Source organism: Pongo abelii, chromosome 13 (genome assembly GCF_028885655.2).
Source record: "Pongo abelii isolate AG06213 chromosome 13, NHGRI_mPonAbe1-v2.0_pri, whole genome shotgun sequence".
In the NCBI taxonomy this organism is placed as follows: Eukaryota; Metazoa; Chordata; class Mammalia; order Primates; family Hominidae; genus Pongo; species Pongo abelii.
This window is the reverse complement of record NC_071998.2, coordinates 62,080,700-62,103,748: the sequence shown is the minus strand read 5'-3', so window position 1 is coordinate 62,103,748 and position 23,049 is coordinate 62,080,700. Positions and strand designations below refer to the sequence as shown.

The 23,049-nt window shown below is 39.8% G+C and overlaps 1 protein-coding gene across 4 annotated transcripts in view; it reads left to right on the top strand.

The window, feature by feature from the left end:
• The window catches only part of CEMIP2 (cell migration inducing hyaluronidase 2), an 86,267-nt gene extending 66,180 nt beyond the window's left edge, over nt 1–20,087 (top strand). For all 4 annotated transcript variants that reach the window (XM_002819862.6, XM_002819863.6, XM_054520041.2 and 1 more), the window contains 6 exons: nt 2,195–2,377; nt 4,804–5,023; nt 8,403–8,501; nt 12,859–13,013; nt 17,618–17,721; nt 18,067–20,087. In XM_002819862.6, coding sequence (XP_002819908.3) covers nt 2,195–2,377; nt 4,804–5,023; nt 8,403–8,501; nt 12,859–13,013; nt 17,618–17,721; nt 18,067–18,263 — 958 coding nt within the window. In that variant the 3' untranslated portion in view covers nt 18,264–20,087. The remainder of the gene's footprint in view (nt 1–2,194; nt 2,378–4,803; nt 5,024–8,402; nt 8,502–12,858; nt 13,014–17,617; nt 17,722–18,066) is intronic.
• Nucleotides 20,088–23,049: the final 2,962 nt, after the last annotated feature.

The following is a 23,049-nucleotide window of genomic DNA, read 5'->3' as shown; positions in this document are numbered from 1 at the left end:
CAATTGTCAGAGAGGATGGAGAAATGTCAAAGGGTGATCAGTACTCTATAAGTTATATTGGGCAGAATTATGAATTGGAGGTGAGGTATGACAATAAAATGATATGCAGTGTTCTGTAAAGTACCGTGCATACCTTTCCATCAGATACTGAGCAAGTAAAGACATTTTAAAGTGAAAAAAAATGCTGAGCCTAGAAGTTTCAAAAATCCACATGGGCATGAAATTCAGTCATACTTGTTTAATTAGCTGAAAGTTTATAAAAATTACATGATGGTCAGAGGCAAAAGGAAGAGATGGACAATTTTTTACCCCTCAATTTAAGATAATTATAGGGAAGTCATAGATTTTGTCATAATGCCATTTCTGAAAATAACACTTTCAGAAGTTATGAAAGCAGTACTTATTCATTAAACAAAATAAAGAAAATATAGAAAAACATAAAGAAAATGGAAATAATCTATAGTTCTCCTAACCAAAGCGAGGCATTGTAAACATATATAGTATATTCCCCTCTTTCTAACCTCAAGTTGCTTTGTGTCTATGGATGTGCCATAATTTTTTTAACTGCCTTCTTACCCCATGAACATTTAGGTTGTTTCTCCTGCCCGCCCCCCCTCCCCCCGCATTTTGCGATTATAGACAATAATTCATAGAACATCTTTTCTATCTTTTGTCTGCATTTTCTAACTATTCTTTAGTGGGATTATTTTTTTTCACTTGAAAACCTAGGTGAACAATATTTTTTTTTTTCCTTGAGACAACATCTTGCTCTGTTGCCCAGGCTAGAATGCAGTGGTGCAATCTTGGCTCACTGCAACCTCCGCCTCCTGGGTTAAGTTGATCCTCCTACCTAAGCCTCCCAGGTAGCTGGGACTACAGGCGTATGCCACCACACCCAGCTAATTTTTGTACTTTTTATACAGATGGGGTTTTGCCATGTTGCCCGGGCTGGTCTTGAACTCATGCACTCAAGTAATCCACCTACCTCAGCCTCCCAAAGTGCTAGGATTATAGGCATGAGCCACTCTGCCTGGCTATGTGAAGAATTTTAAGGCCTTGTTACATATTATTTAAACATTTTTTAGAATGACAAAAAAGTTTGGGAAATAGTGATGATGATTGAACAACATTGAGAATGTAGTTATTGCCACTGAACCATATGGCTAGAAATTATTAAAATGGTAAATTTTATTGTAGGTATATTTACTATAATAAAAAGGTCAAAAAAGAGAGAAAATGATAAAAAGTGGAAGTGTTTTTAATTTTTAAAAAGGATTAATTTTATATTTAAGGACACTAAGAAAATCCTAGGGCCATTTAGTGATATGCATCAAAAGCTTTAAAAAGGCATATACCTTTACATACAGCAATTTTCCCACTAGGAACTCATCCTAATACATTTATGAAAGGTAAAATTATATTATAAACAAAAAAATTCTTTAGAATCCTTTTGCCAGTGTACAGTTCCACTCTTCATATATTAGTGTTTCTGTCTTGTACATCTATACCCAACCATCTCACTTAATTTTCTTATCTTTTTAGAGTGTCTAAGTCTGTTTTATCCAACTTTTTAATGTTCTTTGAAATCCTGTTAAAACTAAGAATTTTTAGGGCTGGACACGGTGGCTCATGCCTGTAATCCCAGCACTCTGGGAGGCTGAGGTGGGCGGATCACTTGAGGTCAGGAGTTTGAGACCAGCCTGGCCAACATGGTGAAACCCTGTCTCTACAAAAATTACAAAAATTAGCCGTGCATGGTGGTGTGCCCCTGTAATCCCAGCTACTTGAGAGGCTGAGGCAGGAGAATTGCTTGAACCTGGGAGACGGAGGTCACAGTGAGCTGCGATCGCGCCACTACACTTCAGCCTGAGCAAAAGAGCAAGACTCCATCTCAAAAACAACAACAACAACAAAAAACAAAAACAAAAAAAATTTTAAAGGCTCATATTTTTGCTGTGTATCTATTGATATGAGAAATTTGAGCAACAGATGAAGGTGGGTGATTTGTTAGTATGCCGTGGTTCAGAACTTCCACTGTCAGTGGCCCAACACACAGAAGAAATTTAAGGAGGAGAAAACTATGGGCAGGAAGTGGAAGAAGTGGCACGTGAAGGCCAGTTATTTGCATACGCTATAGTACTTAACAGATAATGGCTGAAGTGTAAACTAATTTTTTTATGTTTCTCCTTTAAAGGAATGATTGGATTCGAGTTGGCCTTTGCTATCCATCAAACACAAGTTTTCAAGTTACCTTTGGCTATTTGCAGCGGCAGAATGGTTCATTATCCAAAATCGAAGAATATGAGCCTGTGCATTCACTGGAAGAACTGCAAAGAAAGCAATCCGAGAGGAAATTCTATTTTGACTCCAGCACAGGGTAATTCAGTGAAACCAGGGAATGAGAATTATTCCTATTTTTCTTTAATGGTGAAATTGCTAGTTCTTCAGCATCGCGGCTGTTTAATGAAGCAGCTGATGTGGGTAATTCTCTGCACATCTCTATTAGAGGTTTAGAGGGGAACTAGAATGGCTCGTAATTATAGTTGGCAGTAGGGATGGAGTGAAGATGTTTGCTGTATATGTATTGAGGCAATTTAGGGAGAGAAATTATCCCTTGTCGATGAAGAACCAGTAGGCCCAGTTGGAAACTACAATAATCTTTTCCCATAATAATGTTCTTCATATGATTATTTACATGTGATGTAGTTCATATTTCAGTGAAAGCTCATTTTTCTCTTCCTGATTTAAGGCTATCTTTCAAGTTGACCTTGAGTTTTTGAAAATCACTGTGTAACTGTGGAATATTTGCTTTCAACTTTCTCTAGGCTGCATCTTTCCACTTTTTAATTCCAATCCTGTTCTTCTGGGGTCCTGTTGGTTTTGACTGCTTTTACCCAGTTACAGTCTCTCAGCCTGTGGGCTATGGTAGGCTCCATCTCCTGTACTCTTCCAGCAGGTAGCATGTTCCTTCAGCCTCTCTCCTCACGCAGACATTCCTCCTATGTGCCATTGTCTATGCACTATAAAGATACCAATGGAAAGAAGATGCATTTCTTCTGCAAAATCACAGTCCATTGAGGAATGTGGGCATGTAAAGCAAGTCATTAGAGAAGGAAAGGTTGAATGCTCTCGGTTCTATATTCAATGCGACTTTTGGGTTGCCTCAGAAGTTCAGCCTAGAGTAACCGGTAACATCCTGAGAGGGTGACCCTGGAGCTAATTCTTGAGAAACACTTAGGAGGAGATGGAAAAAGAAATGGGTGAGATGTCTTACACAGAAGAGACAGTGTGCACAAATGCATGGGGGCATGGTAGAACATGGCATTGCATGTTTGGGGAAAGGCAAGAAGTTCAGAGTGGGGAGAAGGGTGGCAAGACTGACTTGGGGAATGAAGTTGGGGCTCAGTTGTTAAGTGCCTGGTTAGCCTTTAAATAAGATGCAACTCATTTGCCCTCCCAGTCCCCCACCAGCCAGTGTTATCAGCTTAAAAGTTTTATTGTCATAATTGTCTCCAATTTTTACTTTTTCTTTCTTTCTTTTTTTTTTTTTTTTTTTTAAGAGACGGGGTATCCCTGTGTTGCCCAGGCTGGAGTGCAGTTCACAGGCATAGTTGTGGCACATTACAGCCTTGAGCTCCTGGGCTCAAGTGATCCTCCCACCTCAGCCTCACAAGTAGCTGCTGCCACCACACCCAGCACTGATTTTCAATTTTTGGTTAGACTTAAACAACTACCTGGACTTTCATTCTGTAGATGATAGAACTTCCAGATTCCCACTTGATTTTCCCCAAGAATAAAAAGAATATCCACATTTGGAAGGATAGTCTGGTGACAAGTTAATTATTAAAAGTGCAAAAAGATGGGAAATACTTTCTGATCTGGGTATTTCAAGAATCCCGAGGTCCTAATTCTTTTTGTTAGATTGGTGCAAAAGTAATTGTGGGTTTTGCCATTTTTTTTTTTTTTTTTAATGCTCTCAGTCCTAGAGATACTCAGTGTGCCATTTGAGCTGATTTATACCTCATAATCTCAACTTTGTACTGTTTATTGACCTCATTAAAATGTGAATTCTTCATCTCTAGTAATCAATCACACTTGATCAAGTTTTTTTAGAATCTTGACTTCCTTTGGTTTGGAAGGACTGGGTTTGCTGATAGAGATTGAACTCCTACCTGGAAGTTAGACTTTTTCATTCATCTTGGCAGTGGGAAGATAATTCAGAATGGGTGGGATGGACTGTTTATTTTGCCTGGTTTTGGCCCTAATATAGACTGAAGAAACCTAGGTCCATCTGCTCTTCGTAAATATCACAGGAATTGATTTGAGACTTTATCTTGGCCTTAGCCAAAGAAGTCACAGTTGTTCCTGTTTTTATTATTTCAGTTTTATGCCTTAACCAAAATGATTTACGAACGAGAACAACAAAAAGAATGAACCACACTAATTTACCAGATCCTAAACTCAACACATTATGTATAAAGTGTTCCAAGGAATTTTTGAGCCAAACCAAATTTCATCCCCCCAAATTACCTATCGAACTAATTCAAACCAGAAATCAGCTTTGATATGTTCCACAACAATGGAAGCAGGGTATGAAAATATTTCCTAAAGTGTTATTGCATTTGACTTAGGACCCTTGAAGGATAGAAAGAAAACAGAAATAACTATTCATTTTGTAATTTATGTTTTAAGGAAAAGTTACTAATTGGAGGAATATCCCTTTTGGCCATGAGCTGATTTGAGGAATTTTGTAAGTTTTTGAGAATAAGTCTAACTACATGGATTGGTTTCTGTTTTGTGCAGGTTACTGTTTTTGTATCTCAAAGCCAAAAGCCACAGGCATGGCCACAGTTACTGTTCATCTCAGGGATGTGAAAGAGTCAAGATCCAGGCAGCCACAGACTCAAAGGACATCAGTAACTGCATGGCCAAAGCATACCCACAGTACTACAGAAAGCCATCAGTGGTCAAGCGGATGCCGGCCATGCTCACTGGACTCTGTCAAGGCTGTGGCACTCGGCAGGTAAACAAGGATGAAAAGTGGTCTGTGGCCAAGGAGAAAAAGTCAGAGGGTTTCTTTGCAATAGGAGCACTTTTCTTTGAAACATCTATATTGCCCATTTATGGACATTGCATGGCATCTCCTGAATTTTGGCCCATGCTAAAACGTGAAGCACGTAAGAAGCAACTAGTTCAAATTTATACCAGAGTTACTTGCCCCTGTGATACGTCAGTTTACCCTGAACAACTGCAGATTTTCCACAGTTTGAAATTAGAGGTTGCTATGTTGGTCCTCATTTTTTTTCTTTCTCAGATGTTTGATTCTGTTGCAATATGACTGTTGGATTTACATGCTAGTGATGTAAAAAAGATACTTTGCTTTGTTGGCACAGTGTGAAATTTCTTTTCAAAAATACAGCTAATATGAAAATTGTTTCCTTTTTATAAGGTGGAAATCCGCTCTTATTTTTGAAGCATATGCTATTATATCTATCTGTAGTTAAAGTACAGACTATCACATCACTCTATCATTTTTATTTTAAAAAAAAGTACAGACTGACTTTGGTTAGAAATGAAAATGCTTCTTCTAACATTCTTGATTAGATGGCCGCCTACTGGATCTCAAGAAAACACTGCAATGAAAGTGAACGCAAAATACAAACTAAAATTGGGCATACAGAAGGGGTTCCAAAGGAAATCAGATAGTTCCAAGTGAAAAAACAAAGGATGGAGCTGCCCTGATTTATAAATCACACAAACAAATATGGGCTAAGGGAAATGGTTCTCAAAGTGTGGCCCCCAGACCAGCAGCATCAGGATCCCCTGGAAACTTGTGGAAAATTGGAATTCTTGGGCCCAACCCTCATCCTACTGAGTCAGCAACTGCAGGGCTGAGGCCTGGCTATCTATTTTAACCAGCCCTGCAGCTGATTCTGATACCTGTTCACATTTGAGTTCCACTGATAATTTTTTTTAAAAAGCAATAATTACCACAGATATGCATACTGCCTATTAATATGGAGAAAACTAAATCTTTCTTTTCATTTCTTACTATTCTAAGTGATTTAAGAAAACAAAATTACTTCCACTAATAAGTTCCATATTTCTCTCTCTTTTTTTTTTTCATTATTTATATCCATTCATGGCAGTAAGAGCAGGAAGAAAGAGGTGGATTTATGTTTCCCACTAGAATGTGTAAGTCTTTTTTTGTTTTGTTTTGCTGTTTGTTGTTGTTGTTGAGATGGAGTCTCTCTCTGTTGCCCAGGCTGGAGTGCAGTGGCATGATCTCGACTCACTGCAACTTTGCCTCGCGGGTTCAAGGGATTCTCCTCCCTCAGCCTTCTGAGTAGCTGGGACTACAGGTGCATGTGACCATACCTGGCTAATTTTTGTATTTTTACTAGAGATGGGGTTTTGCCATATCGCCCAGGCCAGTCTCTAACTCCTGACCTCAAGTGATCTGTCCGTCTCAGCTTCCCAAAGTACTGGGATTACAGGTGTAAGCCACTGCACCTGGCCAATTTTTTTTTTTTTTAATGGCAACTCTACTATCACAATCTTAGTCTCTCATATTTCTGAGCCACCTCTGTTCTCTCATACAAGTAAAATAAAAAATAAACCAACCAGACAAAACAACAACAAAAACTACCCTGTATATGAAAGTTATATGATTCCTTGCCAGGCTGATATAATAATCTGACTGTTAAAGTGACATTTTGAGATAGTCTTTGTGGGGAAGTAAATTTTCCAGCCTAATTCTCAAGCTGGATTTGTTAAGACCCTTCGACATTGAAGAGACTTTATATAATTTATAATAAACATTATAACATATAAAAATAATTTAATTAACATTGGAAATATTCTAGGCCTATGTTGTTAAATGATTCCATGCACTAATACTTAGCATTCTTTATCTTTTGTGCGTGAAGCATTGATCAGAATTCATTTTTTAAAAATGTATTGATTACTGACTTTGTGCAGTTGCAAAGTAGTTGAAGTCGCTGGGAACATCACTTTTACTTGAAAATTTGTGGGTAATTTTTTTTTTTTTTTTTCTTAAATATAGAGGCGGGGTCTCACTATGTTGCCTAGGCTGGTCTCAAAGTCCTGGGCTCAAGCGATCCTCCCACTTTGGCCTCCCAAATTGTTGGGATTACAGATGTGAACCACCATGCCCGGCCTAATTTTTGTTCTGACTGTCAAAAGCAAACACATGTATATTAGGAGTAAATAGGAAAATTCACAGGAATTTTTGACACCAAACTTGGAGACTTCAAAGAACTACCCAGCTTCCGACTTGGGATCATTTTGGCTGTTTATTTTTTGTTTTTTGTTTTTTTTTGAGATGGAGTCTCATTCTGTCGCCCAGACTAGAGAGCAGTGGTACGATCTCAGCTCACTGCAACCTTCATCTCCCAGGCTCAAGCAATTCTCCTGCCTCAGCCTCCCAAGTAGCTGGGACTACAGATGTGTGCCACCTGCCTGGCTGATTTTTGTATTTTTAATAGAGACTGGAGTTCGCCATGTTGACCAGGCTGGTCTTGAACTCCGGACCTAAGGTGATCCGCCCACCTCAGCCCCCCAAAGCGCTGGGATTACAGGCACGAGCTACCATGCCCAGCTGATTGTTTATTCTTGCAGGGAAGTTTTTAACATGGATTTATATGGACAGTGTACCTCTAAGTGTTAAATTGTGTGAGAGTTAAGTGTTTTTGAATGAGAAGAGGGCCGTTAGGGAGGAGATAGGTTTTGGAGACTGGGAGTAATTTGGAGGAGTACAGGGAAAAGGGAAGGGCATTCTTGGGAAGGGAACAGCATCAGCAAAGGCAGAGTGGCAAGAAAGAGGGTGGAGTGCTTGTGGGAAAGTGAGGCCCTGCCTGAGTGTAACAGCACAGGGAAAAATAGGGGCCTGTCTGTAAGGCACAACTCTGTTTATGGAATGCCTTGCAGGTCACAAAGAGGAGTTGAGACCTGCGCATGTACAAAGTTAGTAAACGTTTCTTAACAGGGTAGTCCTTGTTATCTACACTTCTTTCCTCGGTCCCAGAGTGACTGAGGGACCATGGTCTGAAAAAAACTTTAAAAAATATTTGTGCCTGTTTTTCCATAAAATGTTTACAAAGATTTAAATATAAATCACATTTATTTAATCACTTATGGAACTGAAGTGAATAACAAGAATAATATTTATTTGAAACTGGGATTGCTCCAGAAAATGAGGAACAAATATATACTTACTGTGTTAAGAATATCAAGATGGAATTCTAGGTCATGAAATATGTACAAAAAGTTCAGAATAAGAAATACAACCACTGGCTTTAATTATAATTAAGTTTATATTGAGGGAACCTTTTGGAGGAAGGTAACAGTTGCCATAAATATGGAACTTCTTCTCTGTCTAGGTGGTGTTTACTAGTGATCCTCATAAAAGTTACCTCCCTGTGCAATTCCAGTCACCTGATAAAGCAGAAACCCAGCGTGGAGACCCGTCTGTTATTTCTGTAAGTACCATCTGGTGTTGTCTTAGTCTGTTCTAGGTTGTATAACAAAATGCCATAAATTAGGTAGCTTATAAACAACAGAAATTGGCTGGGTGTGGTGGCTCACACCTGTAATCCCAGCACTTTGGGAGGCCAAGGTGGGTGGATCATAAGGTTAGGAGATCGAGACTGTCCTGACTAACATGGTGAAACCCTGTCTCTACTAAAAATACAAAAAATTAGCCGGGCATGGAGGCGGGTGCCTGTAGTCCCAGCTACTCGGGAGGCTGAGGCAGGAGAATGGCCTGAACCCAGGAGGCGGAGCTTGCAGTGAGCCGAGATCGCGCCACTGCACTCCAGCCTGTGCAACAGAGCGAGACTCTGTCTCCAAAAATAAATAAATAAATAAATAAATAAATAAATAAAAATAAACAACAGAAATTTATTTCTCACAGTTCTGGAGGCTGGAAAGTCCAAGAGCAAGGCACCAGCAAATTGAGTGTCTGGTGAGCCTGGTTCATAGATGGCGCCTTCTCACTGTGTCCTCACAGGGTAGAACGGTCCAGGGTAGAACGGTCCAGAAGAAGCTCTCTCAGGCTTCTATTATAACAGCACTGATCCCATTCATGGGGGTTACACTGTTGTGTCCTGATCACTTCCCAAAGATTCTACCTGCTTATACTGTTACCTTGGAGATTAGGATTTCAACATAGAAATATTTGGCAGGACACAGACATTCAGACCAAAGCAGATGTGTACACCGTCACAGCTTCTTGCTTTTATCTTCTGTCTTGGTGACGTGAATTACTTCTGACTATAGTCACTGGTTTGTCATCACATTTTCTATTGTTGGTAGCAAGCAATACAATAGAGGTATAAATACCTCCTAAACATTTGTGTTTTTAAATACATTTAAGAAATGTTTTTTTCCTGAGTAGATTGTGTTTACTCATTAACCTTATTCTTTGAAACTTAAAATAAGTTTCAAGATTGTTTAAGATATGGGAAATGAAAGTTAACATCTCTTCGGCCTTTTATTTTAAGGTTGCCTCTTCTCTATTTTTTCAGTTGAGGAAAATGAAGATGCAAAGTGTTAGTTGTCTTTTCTAAGTGGCTTGATGGAAGTATAGACATGAGTTTCAGTGTCAACAATAGCATTTGCACATAGAGCAAGGTTAGCCACTGAGAACCAGGTCTCAGCATGTGGCTTGTCCAAAATCAGGTTGACCTAGGTGCCACCATACAAAGAAATCTTTGGGTGACAGGTATCCAGCCTTTCAACTAATACTCAGCCAAGGCCTGTGCCATCTCACGTGGTCTTTTTAGGGGCTTGGTTTTTTAGTGGTGGGCAACATAATCACAAATCCATATATATGTGGAGAAAATTAAATTTTACTTTTTTTCTTAATTTTTTTATTGTCATAAAGTACACATAAACTTTACTATCTTAACCATTCTCAAGTGGGCAGTTCAGTGGCATGAAGTCCATTCATATTGTTGTACAACCATCACTACCATCCAGCTCCAGAACTTAAGTTCTACTTCACAACTCTGAATTAAGACTATCCCTATGTAAATGTAGCTCAAAGATTCTTGGGTTTTTTTTTTTATTATTTTATTTTGTTGTTGTTGTTGTTGTCGTTTGTTTGTTTGTTTTTGAGACGGGGTCTCCCTCTTCACCCAGGCCAGAGTGCAGTGGCGCAATCTCGGCTTGCTGCACCCTCCACCTCCCAGGCTAAATTGATCCTCCCACGTAGCTGGGACTAAAGGCACATGCTACAGCACTTGGTTGATTTTTAAAATATTTTTTATAGAGACGGAGTCCCACTGTGTTGCTCAGGCTAGTCTTGAACTCCTGGGCTCAAGTGATCTTCCTGCCTTGGCCTTCCAAAGTGCTGGGATTACAGGTGTGAGCCACCACACCAGGTTAGATTCTTCTAGTCTGTGTTTATGCTTGTTCCCCTCCTTTAGCAGTCCTGCATTTTGTAATACACCCGTGATGTAATTTTATTGGCATGAAATTTGCTAGCTCAGCATCTGAATGCAGTCAGCTGCATGAGGAACCTGATCCCAGCCTGTTAGCATGGTAACTGGTGGGAGTTGCATAAGGGAAGCAGGTGGGTGCTGAGTCTCACAGTTCTAGTAGTTTACTAGGTAATAGAGAGAGAGAGAGAGAGAGAGAGAGAGAGATGGGGGGGGAGAGAGAGAGAGAGAGGAGAGAGAGAGAGAGGAGAGAGAGAGAGAGAGAGATGAGAGAGAGAGAGAGAGAGAGAGAGAGAGAGAGATGAGAGATGGGGAGAGCATTTTGCCAAAAAAAAAAATTTCAGGCAGGCTATGCCCCAGAGTCTGAAAAGATTGTTTGACTCTATTGTTACACACTGGGTGCCTGGGACTCTAGAAAAGTCATATTTATCCCCAATACTTTTTTTTTACATTCATTATCTGAAAACTCTTCCCTAAGATCTGGGATTGCATAAGGGGTTTTTTTTTTTTTCTTTTTTTTTAAGACAGAGTCTCGCTCTGTCATCCAAGCTGAAGTGCAGTGGCTTGATCGTAGCTCACTGCAACCTCTGCCTTCCAGGTTCAAGAGATCCTCCAGCCTCAGCCTCCCGAGTAACTGGGATTACAGGTGCCAAGCACCATGCCCAGCTAATTTTTTTTATTTTTAATAGAGATGGGGTTTCACCATGTTGGCCAGGGGGCTGGTCTTAAACTCCTGACCTCAGATGATCCACCCTCCTCGGCCTCCCAGAGTGTTGGGATTACAGGCATGAGCCACTGCACCCAGCTGGTTTGGGGTTTTTTTTTAAGACAGTATCTTGCTATGTTGCCCAGGTTGACCTTGAACTATTAGACTCAGGTGACCCTTCTACCTCAGCCTCCCAAGTAGCTGAGATCACAAGCATGGGCCACAGTACCTTGCTTTGCTTTAGTTTTCATGGAAAGTATTGTGGGTTTTTTAAGCAACAGGCTTTGGGGATACTTTTCATAGGGGCAGTCTGAATATGTTGAGGACTGTTAGGCTTTTTTTTCTTAAATGTACCTCAATTTTAAGTATTGAGATTTAAAAACATAAGGAAATCACGTCTAGTCTTTCCACATATAAAATTTACTTCAAATGCTTCCAGAAGTATTTTCACTGGATTGGTGCAATTTAAACGTAGCTAAAGGGCTTTTTTTTTTTTTTTTTTTTTTTCCTGAGACAGAGGCTCACTCTGTCGCCCAGGCTGGAATGCAGTGGCACCATCTCCGCTCACTGCAGCCTCCACCTCCTGGGTTCAAACGATTCTCCTGCCTCAGCCTCCCAAGTAGCTGGGATCACAGGCATGCACCACCACGCCCAGTGTATCTCTTAGTAGAGATGGAGTTTCACCTTGTTGGTCAGGATGGTCTTGAACTCCTAACCTCAGGTGATCCGCCCACCTCAACTTCCCAAAGTGCTGGGATTTGATTACAGGCGTGAGCCACCACACCTGGCCTTAAAGTGCCATTTTGAATACCAGTGAGATCAAAACTGATTAGAAGTAAAATTTAAATATTATAATTTCCCCAGGCGTGGACAGGTGTAGTGGTAAGAACATTTCTCCTTTGTTAGCCTTTAGCATAGTTTATAATTTTACACCTTATAAACAGGAACAGTGCCTATGGGTTTAATTAGTGCTTAGTTGTTTTGTTTTGCTCCTTCATTTTTGGCTGAGAAATTAATGATATTTGGAAATGTCTGGAGTTCCTTTTTCTTGAAAAAGTCACAAACCACTGATTTAAAGAGGATGACTTTGAAAATTTAGCTCACAATAGTTGTGAAATAAATGTAGTAGTACTTTGTAGCTTAAATTCCAGTAAAATTGTTGCTTTGTCATTTTGATCTCAGAGGAGAGCTATTATTTGTAGCAAACTACAAATATAAACTAACATGGAATTCCTGTCGATCAAGGCATGATACATATTTATATGTGTGTGTGTGTATTTTTTTCTGAACCAATATGACAATAAGCCATCTACGCTGAAGTACAGAGACAGCCACCTATCATTGACTTATAAAGCTTTGACCCCAGTGAGAGTGTGTGTAAGAAGGAATACCTTGAGCACTTCAGAGTGAAGTCACCCAGCTTAGCTGAGTGGGGGCCACCATGCCTTGCTCAAAGCAGCTTCTCCAGTCAGCAAACATCAGTCAAGGCAGAATCTATAGGCAGTGCCTGGGAACACAGGCGCAATTTCAGATGGTGAGGAAAAAGCAAGTGAAGCACACAATTTGAATCTCGGAAATATACTTTGAATCATGGGTTTAGAAGACACAGGGAAAGGGCCGGAAAAATGAGTCATCCTGCAGATGTTCTCAAAATGATGATGACAGCAGAAGATGTTTTTGCATTCTCAGGTCAATGGCACTGACTTTACCTTCCGAAGTGCAGGCGTCCTCCTCCTTGTTGTGGATCCGTGCAGTGTTCCATTCCGGTTGACGGAAAAAAAGCTTTTTCCTCTTGCTGATGTCAGTCACATTGAAGAGTATTTAAAAACAAGCATCCCTCCAAGGTAGGTCAAGCTTGTGCTGTAACAGGGAAAAGCCACTTTAAAGATGTGGAGTGCTCCAAACTGATAATGCCTGGTCAAGTCCGATTTTTTACTCTCTGGACATTCAGGGCACTATGCAATGTGTTCATTCCTCTCCTACCTCAGATTGACGCCCATGTCGTCTAAGCTGCTTATCATTGACAAGCCATTGCTTACCCGTGGCAGAACTTGGATGTTGCAACATTTTGCAAATGGTGGGAAGGCTCTTCGGAGGAAAAAAGCTCATTATTTGGAACATTACCTCCCACTTTTTATTTTATTTATTTTTTGAGCCTCGTAAAATAAATATCAAAGCATTATACTTTTTAGTATTAAGTTGATATACTTTGTCCACAACTCCCTCAGAAGGCTTATTACTATTTTGAAGTGATTTTCCAGGCGGTTTACCTTTGCAGCCCTCTGTCCCACTGATGGTCTTAGACAGCATTGCACTATGATTGTGATACAGGAAGTCATCACCTGGGTCACTTGGAAATGGCTGGAAAAGAGTAAATTGATTTTTGAAGTGGTTGAGTGTGCAATCGCTCTTACAGAGCACTAGTCTGATTGGTTTTCTTTGATGTCTCTGAAGAAAGCTGCACAGGAGAGAAACCTTTCTTTTTCTGGGTTGGTGAGACCCTGCCTGGAGGCAAGGAGATGAACTCAGGGTGTTTTCTGCCTTTGCCACAGATGTTGATTTATATACCCGCTTTCATTTAATGGAACCATTAAGGAAGGAACTTAAGCTTTCCCCAAGTTAAAGGCCTATCTAGCTTTAGAATCATTTTCCAATAGCTTATGCTTTATAGAACCGGATGCCAATAAATTCTATGAAGTCACTGGATTATTTGGATGTAACATTAAATGTATATATGTAGTTCTGTCTTCTGGCTTAAGACACTTGTACAGCCTCAATTTTCCTGCAGGATTTAAAGATTTTTCCCAATGTTGAAAATACATGCACTCACTTCCCCTAAAACAATCCAGGACATAAATCTCACCACAAATATTTAGGACAACATGGCAATCCTGCAAGGTACCCCATAGATTTAAGAGGTAAAACCAACTCATTAACAGAAAGGCTTTTAAGATACTGGTAATGCTGCTTCTTGATCCACCCTCTGGTTGTGCAGATAGGTTTTGTTTGCAAAAATTCAATGCGTATGTTGTATTTTAACAAAGTGTTAAGAAGGTGTGGAGCAACTGGCAGTGACTTTTAGGGAGACTGAGCACGTGTCTATGTGTATAGGGTTGCGGGGTGACCTGTAAATGATCTTATGGGTAATTCTGACCTATTGAAGAAGGTCAGGTCTGCAGGGTAGCCGTGCTTAGACTGCTGCACTAATTTTAGATTGTGTTACCACTGCTTTAGAAAGACTACAGTAGGCCGGGCACGGTGGCTCACACCTGTAATCCCAGCACTTTGGGAGTATGAGGCAGGAGGATCACCTGAGGTCAGGAGTTCGAGACCAGCCTGGCCAACATGGTGAAACCTCATCTCTACTAAAAATACAAAAACTAGCTGGCATGTTGGTGGCACCTGTAATCCCAGCTACTCGGGAGGCTGAGGCAGGACAATTGCTTGAACCCAGGAGGCAGTTTGCAGTGAGCCAAGATTATACTACTGCACTCCAGCCTGAGCAACAGAGCGAGACTCTGTCTCTAAAAAAAAAAAAAAAAGAAAGACTACCATAAAGAACTCATACCAGCATGAAACTTAAGGCACTTAATCTTAAGAACTATCAAGACCCACATTAAGACATACTACACAAATTTCAACTTCCTGTAGACATCCTTGATGACTCTGAAAATAAATCAATCTAATGTTACCTTTTAATTAATAAGAGCTACTCAGAGCCCCCTAAACACTGATTTGTTCTTGAAAATTTTGTTTCAGTAATGCTGGCCAAGAGTTCAGGCACAGTGGCTCATGCCTAATGCCTATAATCCCAGCACTTTGGGAGGCCATGGCAGGACGATTGCTTGAGGCTGGGAGTTCAAGACTAGCCTGGGCAATGTAATGAGAACCTGTCTCTATAAAAAATTTAAAAATTATCTGGGTATGTGGGCACATACCTGTAGTCTCACCTACTGAGGAGGCTAGGACAGGAAGATCCCTTGAGCCCAAGAGTTTGAGGCTGCAGTAGACTATACTTGCATCACTGTATTCCAGCTGGGGTGACAGAGCAAGGACCCTATCTCTAAAAAAACAAAACAAAAAACAGTTGCCCGGGCTGGAGTGCAGTGATGTGACCACAGCTCAATGCAGTCTTGACTTCCCAGGCTCAAGTGTCCCTCCTACTTCAGCCTTCCAAGTAGCTGGGACTACAAGTGCACACCACCAGCCTGGCTGGTTTTTGTTGTTGTTGTTGTTGTTTTTTAAATTTTATTATTTTTCTAATTTTTTGTGGAGATGGAGTTTTGCTGTGTTTCCCAGGCTGGTCTTGAACTCCTGGGCTCAAATGATCCTCTCATCTCAGCCTCCCAAAGTGCTGAAATTAAAGGCATGAGCCACTGCACCTGGCTGGCCAAGAACATTTCTGATTAAAGTTTTTGAAACAGTGAGTTTGTATGTATGCACACACACACACACACACACAGAGAAAATAAACACATTATTAAATATATGTGAATATTCAACTTCTGTTGCATATTCTTTTGCAGTGAGCCAAGATTGTACCACTGCACTCCAGCCTGAGCAACAGAGCGAGACTCTGTCTCTAAAAAAAAAAAAGAAAGAAAGACTACCATAAAGAACTCATACCAGCATGAAACTTAAGGCACTTAATCTTAAGAACTATCAAGACCCACATTAAGACATACTACACAAATTTCAACTATATAAAGAATAATATATAATTATTCTTTATATAGTCTTTCAATAATATAATTATTCTTTCAATATAATTATTCTTTCAATATATTCTTTCAATTATTCTTTCAATATAATTATTCTTTCAATAATATAAAGAATATGCAACAGAAGTTGAATAAAAGGAGAGACTCTGTTTCTGAATGGGAAAATTAATAAATATTAATTTCATGGACCAGTTTCATGGAAGATAATTTTTCCATGGACTGGAGGTGGAGGGGGATGGTTTCAGGATGATTCAAGTGCATTACATTTACTTAGTTAAAATATAAATTTGACACATTTCCATTAGTGTCCCAAAAGGTACTTTTCTACTGTACTTGACAGTTGATACTGTAGTTCATCTGGAAGAATAAATGAGAAAGTAGTAAAATATAAACAAATTACAGTAATACAAGGGGCTTGTTTTTATCAAATATTAAAATAGACCATGAAGCCATAGGCCAGCATAGTTTTGGCAGAGAAGAGCAAGATCAGAGAAGAACAGAGAATCCACAGATAGGTCCAAGTATGTGTGTTGGTTTACTATGTGACAAAAATGGCAATTAAAACCATGGAAAACACATTTAGTTACTTATTTATTTTTAGAATTGTGTTTATCCATTTAATAAATAAATTTATTTTTTATTTATTTAATTAAATAAATAGAGTATTTGAAACAAAACAAAACCATTCTCCCATGTTACAGTAGACTTACTCCCTGAAAGACAATGGAGAAGGAAGGGTGAGGGATGGATGACAAGAAATTACTGAATAGGCACAGTGTACATTATTTGGATGATGGATACCCTAAGTGCCCTGACTTCACCACTATGCAATCCTATGTATGTAATGAAATTGCACTTGTGCCTCACAAATTTATACAAATTATAAACAACAGCAACAACAATAGACTATTCCCTAAAAGAGCTGTGCCCCAAACCATCCACTAGGTCAGCAGTCCCCAACCTTTTTGACATCAGGGACTGGTTTCATGGAAGATAATTTTTCCATGGACCGGAGGTGAAGGGGGATGGTTTGAAGCCCTTCACCTCCAGTAATGTAATGTGATTGAAGCACATTACATTTACTGTGCACTTTTTTTCTATTATTATTACATTGTAATATATAACGAAATAATTATGCAGCTCACCATAATGTAAAGTCAATGGGAGCCCAGAGCTTGTTTTCCTGCAACTAGATGGTCCCATCTGGGGGTGATGATCGACAGATCATCGGGCATTAGATTCTCAGGAGCACACAACCGAGATCCCTCACATGTGCAGTTCCCAATAGGGTTCTGCCCCTATGAGAGTTGAATGCCACAGCTGACCTGACAGGAGGTGGAGCTCAGGCTGTAATGCAAGTGTTGGGGGGTGGCTGTAAATACAGAGGAAGCTTTGCTCGCCTGCTCACCTCCTGCTGTGCAACTCGGTTCCTAATCTACTGGTACCCATCCATGGCCCAGGGGTTGAGAAGCCCTGCATTAGGTGAACTTACGTAAATGATTTGGTTTCTGTATGTGTTACCCCTTGTAAGAGCAACATGCGAAGCCCATGGTGGTGGGGTGGAAGAGTGGGAATTGGATGGAAAAATCATCTAGGCTTTTTTCTTTTTGGAGTTCTGCTTTTATCTAATATTTCTATTCAGCACTCAGTTCAGAAAGATACTCAATAGAAAGATACTCATGCTGAAGGATTGAAATTGGCTCTGACTTTCTAAATTTCACATACAGGTCAATTGTTCTGTTGAGCACAAGAGGAGAAATAAAGCAGTTGAACATTTCACACTTACTAGTACCTCTGGGATTAGCCAAACCAGCTCATCTTTATGACAAAGGTTTGTATTTGTATTATTCCATGAAGTTCTTACAGGGCCAGCAACATAGGTAATTTTATGGTGCAATTCAGCTACCAGACCATTTTCATGAGCTTGTTTGCTGGAGTGGGTATCATTAAGATGATTTCTAAATAAGGGCACAGTGTGAGAGGAAGTGTGTTGGGATGTGGTTTGTTATCTGGGGCAAAAGGTGGGTGGTGAGAGTTCATTTGCTGATGTAAGGAAGTGCAAGAGTTTTTTAATAGCTGCCTTTGTTTTGCTCACCTCCGACTCACCTCCTGTATTCTCTTGCTGGAATGTAGCTATAAAAATTGAATTTTTTTCTTTTTCTTTTTTTTTTTTTAGGGAGTACCATATTTTTGGGATTCAGTGGAAACTTTAAACCATCATGGACTAAGCTATTTACCAGTCCTGCTGGACAGGGCCTTGGGGTGCTTGAACAATTCATACCTTTGCAGCTGGACGAATATGGTTGTCCCAGAGCCACCACTGTCCGCAGAAGAGACCTGGAACTGCTAAAGCAAGCTTCAAAAGCACATTAGAGACTAACTGTAACTTAAGTGCTGGGGGAAAAAAAAATGTGAACTAACTTATTTAATTTATGGCATTTTAAAATGACACTGTTAACCCAACGGAACCATTTTCCAGTTTGATACAGAACGGGGAGAAAAAAAAGCATTTGAAATCCTTGCTTGGATACCAGCTTCATGCACCTTCTAGTTGTACAAAATGTTAAAGACGTTATTTGTATTTGTAAGGCTGGTGTATTCAGAGAGCAGATCTCTTATTCCTCACTTTCCACCCCAGTATTTTGTAATGACCATGAGCAATGTTTTTACTTTTTGTATAATGGGGTGGGGTGGAGTGGGGGCTTCTGAGAGTCAGCCTGAGGTCTTTAGAGGACCAGCTATTGTAGCACCTTGGATACTTGAAGTCTAATGCTCAGTTGTGTCGGGTGGCAGTTGACTTGGTGGCTGGCATGTTCAGCAGTGCCTGGGGCCCTGTTTCTGGGCAGCCTTGGAGGATTTTCTATGATATTGAATGACAGTTTTAAGTGGCAACTCAGGCCCAGCTCATGCCCTTTTTTGCCTGGACATGTGCTATTTTTATTCACTTATATATCAATTACTTGTAAGGGTTAAACTTTCAAACAGGAAGTATATTGGGACAAAAGGGCTCTTGGGGATTAGATATCCCTTTAATCTGTGACCAGTGGGCAAAAAATTTTCCTGCAGCAAAAGTCTGAGGCTGTTGGGACCATTTTTGCAGCTTTAATCCTTAGCCTCTTTTGACTGTATATTTGTGTTTAAAATGCAGAGCTGAACTGAATATTTCCTTTTTTGTTTTGTTTTGTTTTAAGAAGTAGGTTGTTTTCCTGAACCGTAAACTTGTATCATTTTAACTTGCACAAAGGAAGTCTGTTCTTGGTATTGCTCTTGCACTTGGGTTTTTTGTTGTTGTTTTTTTGTGTGGATTTTTTAAAGCTTTTCTGTTCACCCTCCTGCCAGGAAAATCCCAGAAAGCTTAATGATACCCCAAAATGATTAAACCCAGGGAGGAAAAAAAGGAGCGCTTTCTAGGGTCAGAATCGTGGAGAGAATACTCAGAAATGAACCTCTTTAAAGCCTTACAGGAATGAGTCACTCTTACTTAATGAAATGTTAAAGCCAATTAAAAAGTGTGCCGTGATGCCCTGCTTCCCTTTCCACAGGGTGCATGCGTCTCCTGCTGGTGAATCACATGCGGCAAGAGGCAACTGGCTCCACAGCCTGGGATGCTGCCATACCAAGAGGAAAGAAGCAGCAAAATGCCTTTATGTTGTTCTAAACCCCCCACGCATAAAGTGTAGAGGAGGGATGGCCAAGGATGGGTGGTAGAAAGTGTGTTCAGGCTGACACTGGCAATAAGTACAGATAATTTCACTTTCCTCTTCCAGGGGCAAAGGCTGATGGCCTCTACCTTTGTATCCAGGAGCAACTGCAGAGCAGCCCTGTGACTTTACAAAATATGCTACCTCAAAGTGCTACCGATAAACCTTTCTAACTGTAAGTGCCCTTACTAAGGGCACATGTCTTAATCAAAGTTAGTTTTTTGTTTTCTGGGGTTTTTTTTTTTGTATATTGATGAATGAGATCTTACCTATTAAATATATGATTGGATCATGGTTCCTGAAGGTCATTAAAGTTTGAGTGTGTGTGTTTGTGTGTGTGTGTTTTATGACTTAAATATCTTTGTGTGTTTTTTTAGAGCTTGGTTCTTTAAAGATTTGGAGAAGATATGTAAATTACCAAGGCACTTGGTTTTTCTGTTTTATATACTAATAATCAGGGCCTAAGTTAAATAAAAAGATGTGTGCATGTATTTTATATATGTGTGTATGTGAATTTATTTATTATTTATTTTATTATTATTATTATTATTTTTGAGATGGAGTCTCACTCTGTCACCCAGGCTGGAGTGAGATGATGCAGTCGCAGCTCGCTGCAACCTCCACCTCCCAGGTTCAAGTGATTCTCCTGCCTCAGCCTCCCAAGTAGCTGGGATAACAGGCACCTGCCACCATGCACTGCTAATTTTTGTATTTTTAGTAGAAGTAGGATTTCACCATGTTGGCCAGGCTGGTCTTGAACTCCTGACCTCAAGTGATACTCCTGCTTCGGCCTCCCAACGTGCTGGCATTACAGGCATGAGCCACCGTGCCTGGCCTGTATGTGAATTTATGTCTCTATCTATAAATTTAAAATTCCATATTCCAGCTCTAAAGAAGTTACTGACGGAAGTGAGGAAGACACTTGGTGGACAGAATCCACCAAGTAAATATTGTAAGAGTAAGCTTCAGAAGGGCAGGGACTGTATTCTCCAACGCAGAGGTTCTCAATCTTGGCTGCACACTGGAATTACCTGAGGAGCTTTAAAAAAAATATAGAGGCCTAGACTTTACTCCCTTCCCCCCAGATTCAGATTTAATTGGTGTTGGGTGCAGCCTGAGCACTGGAATTTTTTTTAAAGCTCCCTGGATGATTCTAATATGCAGCCAGGTTTCGGATCCACGGCACTAATATAATAGGCCCACTGTTTAACTCCAGTCTATAATTTTTTTGTGACTAAAACAAAATTGCATTTATCTATTATTTTTATTTGCATTTCCTATATTATTCACAAAACTCCCAGCCCTAAACAAAACATTTCTCTATTGTCTCTTTTTAATAGAAGCTTTTAACACAGTTTTTAGTCCTCAGTCCTCTCAAATCATTAAATTGGTTCTATACACTGATATATACATTTCAGGCAATTGGGAGCTAGCAATCTGTTCTATTTCTACCAAGAAAATATATTCAAAGGTGATTTATAAGTTCGTAAGCGTTTTCCATCAGGTGAGGCAGTTGGTTGGGCTCCAAAAATGTGGTCGTCCACAAATCAGCCAGCTGATGAGAAACACAGAGGGCTCTCATGTATCCACAGACTGGGGTTTAAGTCTTTGCTGTGATTCCTGCCTCTCCACCTGAGTCAGCATGCCATATATTATCTTCAGAGGCTGGAAGAGAGTGCTGGCAAGAAGATGAAAGGCAGACACACCATCTCATGGGCTATGACTCCAAAGCAGCCCCTAAGCTGATGTTTAGGCTCGGGGATGGGAAGAGAGGATTTATGACTCCTCTGTTCTCTAACTTCATCAAGAGACAACACATCCTCATGCCATTAAGTGGGTTACTTTGTCTTGAGGAGGGGAAGGTAATGAAGTGACAGATCGAGGCTTGAGTGCTTTAGATAACTACAGTAGGTTTTCATTCCATAAGAGATGAGGTCATGTTTGGATGTGTCTGGTTGAGAAGCATTTCAGTAAGAAGGAATGAGCTTAGTTCAAGTGTTTTTTTCTGTTGTTCCTAGTAGGTAAACACAATACATAGATTCAATGATGACATTGTTTGTTAATTTCATCATGCAGAGTTGGAGCTTCTGGAATTCTTATTTGGTTTTCAGACACTTATTAAACAATGTTTAATAACCTGAGAAATTCCCCTGGAGGTAAAGACCTTTAATAGGGCAGCAGATTTGTATCATTACTGTTAGTCTTCACTTGGTTATAACCCAGTGTGCTGGAAATGTGAGCAGACACTATTTAAGCTAGTTTTCAACGAAAGGTCACGGAGGGGAAAAAAATAAAGGAACTCCATTCCTGGTTCCTTGCTCACAAATGGCAAAATGCTGTTCATGACTTGCTAGGCCATTTGAGTCATTTGGAAGAGAAAAGTTTTTTTTTGTTTTTCCCTTATTTATCTTCAATTTGAGAAAAAAACTAATAAAAGGATGCTTCAGTAGGCCCTGGTGTGGATAAGGGCACACACACTTTTTATTTTTATGTGGTAAATTTAGAGAATGACTGACTGAACTGTGATTTCTAAATGAGGAACTGTGCCCCACAGGACATCCAAAATTATCAGCCATAGCAAGCTGTGAACATGTTATATCTGAAAATACAGCAAAGGGTGGACCAGAAAACATCTTTATAGATGTGTTTTTGTAATTTTCCTAAGAGGGACAAAATAATTAGTCTAAATATGAAAAATTAAGTTTTAAAGTTCATCCATAGAAAAGCTGGCTTCATGATCACAATTGAAAAATCCGAGTTGGCAAACCTCTGCCTGCAATTCTGAGCTAGGAATCGTTTTTATGTTTTTAAATACAACAAAAGAAAGAAAAAGAAGAGTAATATTTTATGAGGTGAAAATTCTATGACATTTAAATTTCAGTGTCCATAAATCAAATCTTATTGGAACACAGCCAAGCTCATTCTCGTATACTTATTAACTGTGGGCAATTCCTGCTGCAGGGGTAGAAATGAGTAGTTGCTATAGAGACTGTCAGTCCAAAAATATTTACTATTAGGCCCTTTACTGAAAAAGTTTACCAACCTTTGATCTCAGTGTAGTGTAGACCGGCGTTCATTGTCCTGTTCTTGGAACCTTCCCACATTGTCAGAATTTTTTAAATAGCAACTTAAGGAAAAAACCTGCATCAGAATCGCCTGAGGTGCTTGATGAAAATGCAGGATCCCAAGCCCCAGCTCAGACAGGAGAACTGACATTTCCAGGAGTTGTGAAGCGGGGAATATTATATTATAACAAGCTCTCCAGATGTTTCTTGTGAACACTAAAGTTTGACCATCTCATAGCATGTAGTGAGGCTGTTCTTCCTTTCCCTCTTTCCCTTCAACAGAGAACACATCTGAACAAAACTGATTTTTTTTTTTAACCTTAATGATTCTATCTACACAGTCTTCCCTAGAACTTTTTCTGACTAGGGCAGATTTGATATTGGGCAGAGTAT